This window comes from Cygnus olor, chromosome 1, assembly GCF_009769625.2.
Source record: "Cygnus olor isolate bCygOlo1 chromosome 1, bCygOlo1.pri.v2, whole genome shotgun sequence".
NCBI classification, from domain to species: Eukaryota; Metazoa; Chordata; class Aves; order Anseriformes; family Anatidae; genus Cygnus; species Cygnus olor.
Genome location: NC_049169.1, coordinates 111,232,320 through 111,245,150, shown reverse-complemented (window position 1 = coordinate 111,245,150; position 12,831 = coordinate 111,232,320). Strand labels below are relative to the sequence as shown.

The window sequence follows — 12,831 nt, the reverse complement described above, 5'->3', positions numbered from 1 at the left end:
ATAAGATCTAAGAAGTTAGCAGCTGGCTTAACAAATTGAGCTGTGTTTTATTTCCTTCCCATTTTTTTTTTCCTGATAGGAACCAATCACTTCATCTACATCTGAAGCACTATGGTGTGAATTGTGATGACTGGTTGTTACGGCTCATGTGTGGAGGAGTGGAGATAAGGACAATTTATGCAGCTCACAAGCAAGCAAAGGCTTGTCTCATTTCACGACTAAGCTGTGAACGAGCTGGGACCAGGTTTAATGTTCGGGGAACTAATGATGATGGTCACGTTGCAAATTTTGTTGAAACAGAGCAGGTATGTTAGTTACAGTGCACATTCACTTGCCTGATGAGCTCAATATAAACAAGCATGTGGATAGTTTTTTGCCCTAACTCAACAGATTGTGAGTCATTTATAACCAAAGATACCGGAATAGCTCCTTTGCTGCTGAATAAGGAAACTAAGTAGCTTACATAATTCGATGATCTTGGTTTTTAGTGTAGCTTGAGGTCAGGGCATGCGTGGGTCTGAGTTTTAGTAGCCTAAGAAGTTGCTACACATCAGCTGAACTGCTGTAGGTGGCCATATTTGCTCTTAACCTGAGCTGTGAGTGAGCATGTACTACTTTTAGCTTGAGCTAATTGTAAACATCAGCAAAAGAGATTTGGGCAAATTCGTGTTATATGGTGGTTGGGCAAAGATAAAAGCATTCCTATGGTTACTTAATATGGCTCAGCTAAAGGTAGTCTTTAAAGCCACTGTAATTCCACTGCATTTGATTGCCCTTATTATAGAGAAATATACAAAGCTATTGAATCATTCTTTGCTGGACTTTCTTTGCTTATTTCTTATGATAACCTAGTTATCAAGGTGGTGTTCCTGCAACTGTATTCATGTGAGTAGGTATCTTTGACTGACTGACTCCTGCAAAGCCTGGGTGACTTCAGCAGGATTTTATCTAGATAGGGCTCTGTCCATACACATCCGATTTTAGGAGCTTAGTCAGAACGCTGTCGTTACAGTTTCTCTGTCCAAGTTTCCTGGCAGATAATGTCACTAGATGACTGTGGCATATCATCCTACTTAGTTTTCTTTCCTTTACACACAACACACCGCTGTATTTTGAATTCTAATGCACAAAATCTGTGCAGGTGTTCTGAGTAGGGTGCATTGTTATTTTCTATGCATAGGTTTACATCCCAACTGTTATGGGTTTTGTGCTGTAAGAAGCAGAAAACATACAGGAAATTCTTACCAATTTTTTAAATGTCATAGTACAAAAGTCATTCAGGCGATATTAATAAAATCTTGACGTATTTGCTTAGACTTTCTGAATCATGGTTTGGCAGGAAGTATAGAATTGCCAGAACTTCCTATATGAATTGTTCAGAGTAGGGAGAGGAAAAAGTGTGGGGAAGACAACTGGTATTTTAGCTTACACCGTGGAATAGGCAAATGTGTAAATATATTTTCTGTGTGTGTAGCTAAGGCTAAGAAAACTAAAACTTTCTTATACTCCCTAATGCCTATTAATACTATGATTTTTTTCTCAACAGGTGATATTTTTAGATGATTCTGTGTCGTCTTTCATACAGATTCGAGGATCTGTTCCATTATTTTGGGAGCAGCCAGGCCTGCAGGTAAGCAGGAGATGGCTCTAATTATTATTCATGTTTTTTTAGGCATCTTAGAGTAGTGTTTAGGCTCTTCTGATCAGGATGAGGTTGTCCTTTGGGAGCAAGTAGGTGCTATTGTTTAATACACGAAGCCTGCTACTCTCGGGTCTTTGAATGCTGTTTTGCATCCGTTGGATGTAACAAACATCCAGTGCTTTGAGATGTTTTGTTTCTGAAATTGAGTTTTTCTATTTTAATTTAAATTGCTGTTTCAAAATAGGTTATCTAAGGGCATACAAAGAGACTCGTTTCTTTTGAATTGTTCTCGAGTACGAGCCTTTTCAAGAAGTCATATGGATCAAGAGTAACTGCAATATAATTACATCCCAGTTTTCTTGAAAGAGGGATTGTATCAGCAACTACTGTTGTGATATATTTTTATAGGGAAGATTCTGAAAAGTTCATTCTTCATAGTTACTGTAGGTTCCTTCAGCTAGACATATGGTAAGTAGAACCACTAAAATATGTACATACCTTTTATTCAGAACAAGAAGTAATTAGATGATGTGACTAAATATATTCAATCAAAAAAGTTATTCTTAGAAAAATAAGAGGAACTTAAGAAAAATCAATAAAAAGAATGCACAGTGTAGCATGTAGAATAAATTTGGGGGATTTAATTTAGGTAGTGAAATGAATTTTTAGGTCACATTTAGGATTAAGAGGTCTTTGAAGAGTTGGTCAAATGTGTAAAGACAAATAATTTAATGTAATCTTCATGTCATAGGTGGGATCCCATCGTGTCAGAATGTCAAGGGGTTTTGAGGCGAATGCACCAGCTTTTGACAGGTAAAGTGATGTCTTGGCTTTTTGTTAATGTTCTACAAGCTATTACTAAGTGATGCATCAGTGTGATGGATATATTATTTCAAACAGGAGGCTTTGCTTATACAATACTGTGATTCAGCAAAGCAGTGAACTGCCTGGGTAGGTTTTTCAAACTGCTACAGGTTTGTTTGCACCTCTGAGTGCTTTGTTGAAAAGTTTGAAGAAAATTTAAGTGTGTGAATACTTTATTAAATTGAGAACAAAAATTGTAATAGGCTTACATTGAATAATCTATATTTGTCAGCTGCTTTATAAAAGTGAAATCTGTATTTCAATTTTATTCCCGTCATGATAGTTCAGTTTCACAACCTTATGGTTTTAACTAAACGTATTTTGTTAAACAACATTTTTGGTGCTGTTATCCTAATTAAACATCAGTCAGTTGATAGATGCTATCATTCAGTGATATTGGCTTGTTTGGCCATGATGTAATAAAAGGCCTGCAGGAATTATTAGAGTAGCCAGTACATTTGTGTAGTGTCTCAGTCAGGGTTCCACCTGTTCATGTTAATTTTCAGCATGCCAGAAAATATGTGGAATTTTTCTTCTGTTAACAGGCATTTCCGAACTCTTAAAAATTTATATGGCAAGCAAATTATTGTAAATTTACTTGGGGCAAAAGAAGGGGAGCACATGCTCAGCAAAGCTTTCCAGGTAAGTACAACCATTCTCGCACTGTGCATATCCTTAAAATTTGCGTGCTTGTTATGAAGCTTTTATATAACCTCTGAAAAAATGAAATAGGTGTGCTATCACCTGCAGCATCTACTGCTTGGAATTAAAATTGCATTTATCATAAAAGTACCGCTTAATATAAGTAACATGAAATTATTTTTTTTAAAAGCTAGATTTACAGTTATTTTTTGATTCTCTTCAGATTTGTTACTGAAAAAATGTAACAGAAACAGACAACATTGAAAAATGTTCAGTTATTTTCATATTTTATGCTTATAAGTAGCCTATTTATAAAGGAAATCTTTTTTGCACAGTAATGCTGGCAATTGATACTTCATGGCATTTCATACTGTGGCATTTCTTTTTAAAATCTCGGCATTTCTGGGTATATTACTTTAATATTTTTTTTAAAAAAATCACAAATTAGTTTTGCAATTTGAACTTAAAAGCTGCTTTTTGATTAAATAGGAGTATTTGTTCAGAAGGTATTGACTGTAACTGGCTACTTCTATGAATTCCTGCTAGGTATGTTAAAGATAACTGTCACGCTGTAGTCCGCAAATGCTGACAATTTGAGAAGCTCTGTTTGAAGCCAGAGAACATGTCAGCAGCCGTGTGTTGTTTCCCTTCCCCTTTTTCCTTTTCTCTTTGTATTACAATGGGTGAATATTTTAGGTAATTTACTAGCAACTTTTATGTATCCAAGCTATCCTGGCGGGAGACATTATTGCTCCCATATGTGTATCAATGCCTAAAACTGCTTATAGCTCTACCAACAAAGATTTTGTGAGCACTTTTAGGATTTTTCAGGGAATAATTGGGGAAGTTTTGCTCAAACCACCCTCCACAGCCTGAAAATCCTCTGAATTTCTTTTTTTTTTTTCCTGTAGTTTATGGAGTATTTAGTCAGTCATCATTGCTGGCAGCCATGTCTAAAAGGGCTTCCACCGAAACAGCTCTTTGCAAGCTGAAGCATTTTAGCAGAAGAAACAGCTTTCATATGCATACTGTATTGGTGACCCCTAGTATTGTAAGCAAAAAACCTGACTTTGATTGTGGCAAGAAAAAACACAGGCAAAATATTAATCAATTCTGAGGGACTTATTGAACTATAATAATAATAATGTTTTCTTCTTTTCATTACAGAAAGCATGTAATAGATAAACATTTTTAAGGCAGTTCTATTAGTTAACCTCGTATTTAGCCTAAGCTGTTCTATGTTCATTTATTGGTATATTTATGTTTTTCTTGTGTTTAAAATATCAGAGCCACTTGAAAGCATCTGAACATTCAGCTGATATCAAAATGGTGAACTTTGACTATCATCAAATGGTTAAAGGTGGGAAAGCAGAAAAACTACACAGTGTGCTTAAACCTCAAGTCCAGAAATTCTTAGAGTGTGGATTTTTTTTATTTTGATGGAAAAGAAGTTAAAAGGTTTGTGTTTTTTGTAACTTTACTCAAATTAAATTATGTTTTTAGGGTACTTGTTACCCTGTAGCAAGAGGATAAGAGGAAAAATATTTCTAGTTATTTATGTTGTTGTATTTTTATTGTATACAAGATGATGTTCAACAGCTAAAGTATGAATTGCTTATTTTATTCAAATTTTGTCTCGTTCTGAATATGCTCTGAAAGTCTTGATGGAAAATGAGACATTGATGGTGTACGACTTAATTTTCATCATTTTGGTGAGAATGGGGAATTGTCCCTTTTCTTGGGTGTACCCATAGAGGATTAAAGAATGAATGTTTTTCCCTGTATAACGTTATTCATAATTTCTTCAGCAATAGAGCATACCACTTTATGTTTGTTGTGAATGTTATGTTCAGTACAGTCTTCCTCAAAATTTGTTTGTCTGGATTTTCCCTATTGACAGATTCAATTTTCCACAAAATGAGTAACTCACAATAGCCACAGAAGTTTAAAATGTAATGAGTCATAATACCTTCTTATTGTGAGATCTTTATAGAGGCTTTAAAATAAAGTTTTTGCCACTTGGGAGAATTATAATTACAAAAGTATCTTATCAAGGTGTGTGCAAAAAATATACATTGAAATGTCCTTGTTTAAAAATGTACAAGCAGCTGTTCAGTAACCTTGAAGACAAGATGTATTACTTAATTTTGATCAGCAGTCTGTGCTTTTTGCAGTTCATATAAAAATACATCATCAAAGTAACAACTTATTCTAATACAGCTAGTTGAGGAAGAGGAGACAAAGGTAGTCTAGAGAGACATTTTTAGCAGCTTATGTTTGCTTTAAGTCACGCATTTCCAATTTTACCAAATTCTTTTTAGCTCTAACTTCTGATAGAGAAATTCTTTCTAGTACTTGTGGAAGTGTTGAGGATTGCAATGGGCAGTAAACTGTTACCATGGCAGTAACTGTAATTGTAGTTGTTAGCAGAGCTCTGGGGGCCTGTACCTCTGTGGTAGCAGGGATGTACATTTTATCCCCTGCTCTGTGCTGCCCAGTCCTGCTGTACGTGTACTTCTGTCCTTACTTCCCTATCCCTTTTCCTCGAGCAAAGGCTGTGCTTATCTCAGCAGGAAAAGAGAGGCAGGGTTAGAAATAGGCAACATTCCTGTTCTACTCCCTTTCACACCCTTCCTCCTTTTAATTAACACCAGAGCAGAGCTGCTGTGCGGGGTTTTCCATGAAAGGAGAATTGTTGAGCAAGGGGATGCTGCAGTGTCCTGGCTTCCATCTTCTAGTGCTGTGGGAGGGAAGAAGAGGGTTACAATGCCACTCTGTTCTGACCTGGCTGTGGGATTAAAAACCCCAGCGGCAGGGTTTAGTAGACCTGTATGAGATTAGATTTAGTGGGAGGGCAGTTAGGTCCCATAGCCACCTCAAAACGCTTCTCCAAAAGCGTTATAAACTTTTTTTTATACCATAAAAATGGTATACTCCCATCCCTTTGTGGAGTGTACTACTTGGTCTTGCTGGAGTGTCAACTGATATCATCCGATAACAAAATGAAAGCGGAATGGGCTGTGACTTACGATAACTTTAAGAATTGCTTGGAGTTCATGGACTATCTCCTTTGGAGAATGTAAGTTTTTCTTCTAATACTGGTCTTAAGCTGGTTTCTATTTCAAATCAAACAGATAGTAATGAAATGAAATAATCTTGTAGAAGGTTTTTCAAAATTTTCAACACTTTTCTGATTAGATGTTCAAGTAGAGTTAAAAAAAAAAAAAAGTAGATGTCCAAGTAAAGTGTGATGAAGCTTTACTCACTTAATTGGACAAAGCATGTAGTGGGAATGTTGAAAGACACAAAGTGTAAATCACTGGGAGAACCATCAGAAGTTCGTCCTCATAGCCAGCCAAGAACATGGACATTGCCTATTGTGATCCTTCTGAGAGCTTTTTAACATGGATTGATGGGCTTCTTTCAAAGAAAGACAGCACTTCAGGGACCCTGAAGGCCTCAAGCATCTGTTGAGCTGAAGGGAAGGGGTTTATTTTTTCATGTTTATTTGGGGAGGAAAGAGAAAGTAAAGAGAGGTTGAAATTCCTGTTACTCTCAGTTTAATTAAGGAAATCAAGCAATTGTCCTAATACATTCTTAGTTTTGTTTTCATATTTATTATCTTTTTCCTCTGAAATTCTTGTGAAACGTGTTAGTTAGATTCTTTGAAAATAAAACTTCATCTTGCATAATACCTTAACCAAGAAAGCAAGGAGAAAGGCAGAAAAAATAAAGTCAGTCTTATTTTATTTGCAGAAAATAAATTACTTTTGCGTAATGAACACCGTTGCAAAATTCCCTGTTGTTATTTTAGCTAACCCTCTATTGCTGATGCATTTATAAACGTACTTGAGATGACAGTAACAATGCAGCGACAATACCCTGATTTACTATTCTGGTTCAGATCTTGATGTCCCTGTCTTTTGGTGATGATATGTGTGTTAAATGAGTTATTTCAGTTGTTTTCTCTCTGTCTCTCGTTGTCCTTGGCACAGATCTCAAAGTGGTACTGTCAGAACAAACTGCTTGGACTGTCTGGATAGAACAAACAGCGTGCAGGCTTTCTTTGGCTTAGAGGTAGGAAAAATTAACATGGATTTCGAGATAGAGTTGCTCCCGGTGCTTCTGTAGGAATCAGGTTGTAAAAGTAGCTGTGTGTTCTGTATGATAGCTGAATTAGAACGTAACATTGGTTGCCGTTCAATTTATAGCATGATACTCTTCTTATTCTGTGGGCAGCCAGCTCTTAGTAGTTTGCAGAAGCCGTTGCGATTTCACTCATCACTGAGCTCCATTCCTGATGTGTTTTGATAATAACAAACACGTTGACCTCTATTACTCTTTTTTTGGGGGGGAAACAAGAAATGTTCTAGTTCTAAATTATTTAAGTCAAAAGACTTGAGAACCAAAACCAGATCATTTTATAACTAGTGATTTTTTAGAAGAAAATATTTACAAGTCAACTACATAATTCTTCTCCTATACTGCTACTTATCTTTAAAAGAAAATGAAATGCTGAAGCTAAGGTTACAGGTACAATTCAGCTCTATAAACATGACAAGGTATCAGTTTGTTCAGAATTATATATATAAAACAAAGATTTTTGGGGCGGTGTGTATACGCTGAAAAGATATATCTTTGAATAAGTATTTAAAGATTTCAAAGATCTTCTTGCAAATGTTGCTTTCAATTATTGCAGATGCTAACAAAACAGCTGGAGGTATTAGGATTAGCAGAAAAGCCTCAACTGGTTACTCGCTTTCAGGAAGTTTTCCGATCAATGTGGTCTGTCAATGGTGATTCTGTCAGTAAAATTTATGCTGGAACTGGAGCCCTTGAAGGAAAAGCTAAGGTAGAGTACATTTTATTTTAGAACTTGAGCAATATTCAATGTGTGCGTGTTATTTTTTAATTCTGTCATGAATTTAAGAGGGATGAGATTTTCTTTTTTTTTGTGTGTGCTTTTGTTGTAATAAAAAACAAACTAATGGGAAAAAAACAAACAAACGTTTAATGAGAAAAGTTTGATTATGTTGATAACCAGATCTTGTTTCAGTACATCCTTTATTAGTCAGACTAATGCTTCCCAGATAATACTATTCTGCAGGAAATGATGAGGCTCAAAGCTTTTATTTCTTTAGATCATATCTATATGTATTTTTTTTTAAAAAAAGTATATTCAAATCAGCTTTAGTTTCTTTGAAAAGTTTCATTTTTCTGCCTTCTGTTGTTTCGGTTTAATTCAGATCCTTTTAATTCTCCTTTCTTTTAAAATGTATACCCCTGGACATTGTTGATCATGCTTCTAGTGTTTATTAATAGTGCTAAAATTTAACAACTTATAGTTAGGTGTTTTTCCTTTGCATGCTCATTCAGCTATTTCTTTTTAGTTCTGCAATTGCTGAAGAAAAACAACCAAATTCTGTTTCTACCTTCCTTTTTAATATTACAATAACAATTCTGTACTATACTGCAAATGTAATGCTCTGTTTCTCATCAATTTGTTTTGTCTATGTTGATGCTTGAGTGGTTCAGATTTCCTAATGCTGCCTCTTACTTTCCTTTTTAACAGTGTCACTTTTCTTGTTTCCATAACTCTCTCTCATCAGGTGATACCTGTCAAGACAAACAAATGTTGAGCCATAGTAGTTTTTGCCCTTAGTTCCTTCAAGAATTTTTTTCATACCATTGTTTGTATTCAAGAATACAATGCTCATTCCATGATCTCTGTTTCATTTGTATATGTACTATATACTCATAGTTGGCTATTTTTTTTCCCATCACTTGTTCATTCAAACCATATCAGGGTCCTTCTCTGCCCAAGTACAAGGCATCACAGTAAGCTACATTAAAAAGAAAACAAGTAAATAAGCTTGTTGCTGATTCTGCCCTTACTTGGTGCATACAAGACCTTCTCACTTGGTAATTGCTTCTATTTTAGTATAGAGTGGAATTTAGTTAAAAGTATTTAGTTTTATTTTCTTACAAAAATGTCACCCAGACCCTCAAGAAAACTACAGTAAGTATTTTTTGGGGTGTTTCCTCTTCTCCTGACTTTCTCATTCAACCTCACTTGTTTCTTCTCCTGAATTAATACGTTCCTGACATTCATTAGACTATTTTAAATTGTTACTTTATAAATTGCATTTATTGTATTTACACTTAAATTTTTAATGTGTAAAATGCAGAGTATATTTACTCTGCTGTTTTTATAATAATGCAGAATAGTCAATTGCTGTGCTAGGGATCCTTGCCCTGGTACAACTGTTAATGAGTACCAAATCTCATAATGCAAACACAGTGTCCCTGATAAAAGTCTTTGTGTCCAAAAAGGATCTTTAATACTTGCAAAGCCATACATTACTTGTATTCTTCCAGTGCAACTTGACCAGGTCACTAGTTCGTATCTTCAAGAGCATTCTCCTAATATATTTTAAAATGTGGTTTTTAAGTTGTTATTCTCATTTCTCAAATACAAAGTTTGATGTTTGAAGTTCTTCCATTTCTTGCTTGTCAGTTTGATTCTTCAAAGTCCAAGAGTACTTAGAAGTAAAAATATGGAAATTTAGGAGAGGAGAAAAAATATTTTAACCTTAAATGTGTTAATGTACGTTTCTATACTGAAAAACAGTCCTTTAAGAATTATTATACTAATTACATCTAACTGCTTGCCTACTCTTTCTTTTGCTTTCTCTGGGTTCCTTTCAATTAATTGCCTGATATGTGAATGGTGAGTGTGTTTTTGGATCATGTCTTAAGTTATACATTGTCTGACGGAAAGCGAGCAGCATCCTATTAAAATTCTATTGCAATAGTATGCTCCCCAACGCTTCATTCACATTATCTTACAAAATCATGCTGCAAATTTGCTACTACTTATCCTTGACAAAAGAGTAGTTTCTCTTCTTGTTATATAGTACAATTAATTGAAATAAACGATGGATGGCTTGGGTTTGTAGTTTTTTTAAGCTTGTCGTCTTTCCTATGTGCATTTAAGAGACCTTCATGAACGATGCAAGCTGTAAACTTAGAGCGTTTTTAATAATAATATAATACCATGCAGCATCCCTGATAGATTATGGTCTGCATTTCATGCACATGCCATAGCATGTGTTTATGTATGCTTTGCAGGCAAAGTAAACTTGTGTGCATAAGACACACTAAGCCATGTAATCAATAAAATGTCTTTGTGCCTGGGAAGTCATTGTCAGTGCTCTGTACACAGGTTAACGCTGCAGGTTTTTGAATCAATTAGGAGACTGCATGGCATGTTGATTACGGTATTCTCTAGCTGTCTGACCCACAAGACTATCTGTAGTACCAGGGCATCTCTTGGAGATTCTTGCTGAGCTACTGTTGTAAGACTGCTCTTTCAGAGCACTGTTCTGTTGTGCCGCTGGTGTGCAGTGTGTGCAATGACAGTGCCTTGGTACATACGTAGCTATAGATTAGTGAATATGTTCCTTCTGGGATACTGCATGAGACTTGCATGTTATTTTAAAAAGTTAAGGAGTCTTAATAAATTGAAGCTGTCCCTTTTGTAACATGGGTATTTCAGAACGTGAATTCTGAACTAATATGCTCGTATGTGCATATATGCATACATATTCATGTATCATGACATTTGGACTCAAGTGCTTCTTCATCTCACTATTTGGGGAAATGCCCAAAATCCTGTATCATGGTCTAAACATGGCATTATATCAATTTAATTTTTGAAGACTAAGGGTTTAGGAAAAACTGTTATTCCCCTTCCTGCAGTATTTTGTTTAATTTAAATAATTTAAACTGGAACAATCTGGTTCTTAGATATGTCTTGAAGGTATTAGCATGTTGTTTAGCATTTGAGGAAAAAAAGCAGATGTAGTACAGTAAGCTCAGGAGACTTTTATTTAACACCAAAGGAAGGAAATTGCCTTAGATATTAAAATCATTATTGCAGTTTACAAAAATGTTAATGAATATTGCCAATGTTTCTGTGAGCAATGTCCAACATAAAATATTTTATACGTATTCCTCCCTAACAGGCTGGAAAGCTGAAGGATGGTGCTCGTTCTGTGACCAGAACGATTCAAAATAACTTTTTTGATAGCTCCAAGCAGGAGGCCATTGATGTTTTGTTATTGGGAAATACCCTAAATAGTGATTTAGCAGATAAAGCACGGGCTCTCTTAACCACCAGCAGTTTACGCGGTATGTGTCTTTCAGGATTTTAATCTGTCTCATAACTATTTAATATAAGAAAGCTGTATGGAGTCTGTTTTCAAAGCAGTATTGGAAAGTGTAAATGCTATTTTATATTCTGTTGGCTTATTAAAAGATAAAAAGATACTTCTGCTTTACTAATACTACCAAACTAACATGCTGCAGTCATTTCTTTACTGTTTGTATTTTGTTCATACCTGGTGGTGTAATAGGTAAATATTTGTGGAGCGTATTTGTCTGAACTTTAAGTTAGATGCATGTGAGCTATGGTTTGTTCAGTTCTTCAAATCTGTTTATAGCAAGTGTTAACCACAACAATTACTTGCTGAATTTTGGGGGAAAAATATCCTGGTTTATTTTAAAAATGTCTTTTTTGATAAAGGTTTTCCTTAACTTGATCTGTTATGTCAGTGAAGAACTTCTCATTGTGGTGTTAAACTAGATGCAAAGCATTTATTCTTTTCACAAGCTCAAGAGGGCTAGTGTTTGTCATCATTCTGGTTTCTTCTACCAAGGAGCTAATGGAAGAAAATTTCAGATAACAGGAGCTATGAGAAAATTCCTGGTAAATGAGTTTCCATCACAAAATTAATTTTTGTGTAAGAAGCCTTTCCCAGGAATGTGTGCACCACCAAAGTTTGTCAGGCTGTGGGTGAAATTCTGCATCTAAATTGGAGAGAGGTTTCAATATGGAGTTCTGCTTAGGCACAGTCTTGTGGGATTTGGAGGGTCTGACTACCTCGGTCTAGCGCACCTGATCAGAATGGGGCAGTGAGCCACAGAAACCTGTGTTTCCAAACAGAGACGTAGCCTACACAGTCCCCAGGAGTGCCTAGTTGTGTCTCATCCTTCTGGAGCTGTGACAGGCAGGAAAGCAGCAACTAATCCAAGTGTAGGGCTGTGTTTAGACTACTCTCCTGGGGTGTAAGAGAGAAAGGAGCTAGTTCTTGAGCAAGGAAGAAGCTTAAGCTTGAATCTTCTTCCCAGGATCCCAGGTAAGAATGTCCAAAGCGCTGGGTTATTGCAGTTTTTAGGGATGAATAACATTCTTGACTTTTCCAGTTTTTTAACCTTTTTCCTAGACACTTTCTAACCTGGAGTGGTAAAAATGTGTTAGAGCTTCAGTGCAAATCTGTGGCATAAGGAAAAAAAGATCTTGCCCAATTGTAGCATTCATCTTGCGGGAATGAATTTATTACTACATGGAGTCAGGAAGATTGTTTTCCTCTCACTTTACCACAAGGTTTCGTGTTATTGTAACTATTCCTGTATCTGAAACCTGTTAAATCCACCTTGCCTCAAAACTAGTTGAAAGTCATTCTTGTTTATTCTCACTTTCTCTGTGAACGCAAGCTATCCTTTCCATATTTGCAGCACTTGTCAGCTGAGGACCATGAGTTTCTCTTCACTGAATGTAGTGTCTTTGTGTTGTCTACTAGGTGGGAACTAACCAGAGAAATACTTCAACACACCTAAAT

General features: G+C 35.7%; 1 protein-coding gene across 1 annotated transcript in view; it reads left to right on the top strand.

Moving 5' to 3' along the window:
- The window catches only part of SYNJ1 (synaptojanin 1), a 63,920-nt gene that overhangs the window by 15,420 nt on the left and 35,669 nt on the right, over positions 1-12,831 (top strand). The window contains 9 exon segments of the mRNA XM_040577073.1: positions 80-305; positions 1,547-1,630; positions 2,394-2,455; positions 3,052-3,148; positions 4,436-4,573; positions 4,575-4,606; positions 7,144-7,225; positions 7,848-8,000; positions 11,185-11,341. Of these exon segments, the coding sequence (XP_040433007.1) occupies positions 80-305; positions 1,547-1,630; positions 2,394-2,455; positions 3,052-3,148; positions 4,436-4,573; positions 4,575-4,606; positions 7,144-7,225; positions 7,848-8,000; positions 11,185-11,341 (1,031 nt within the window).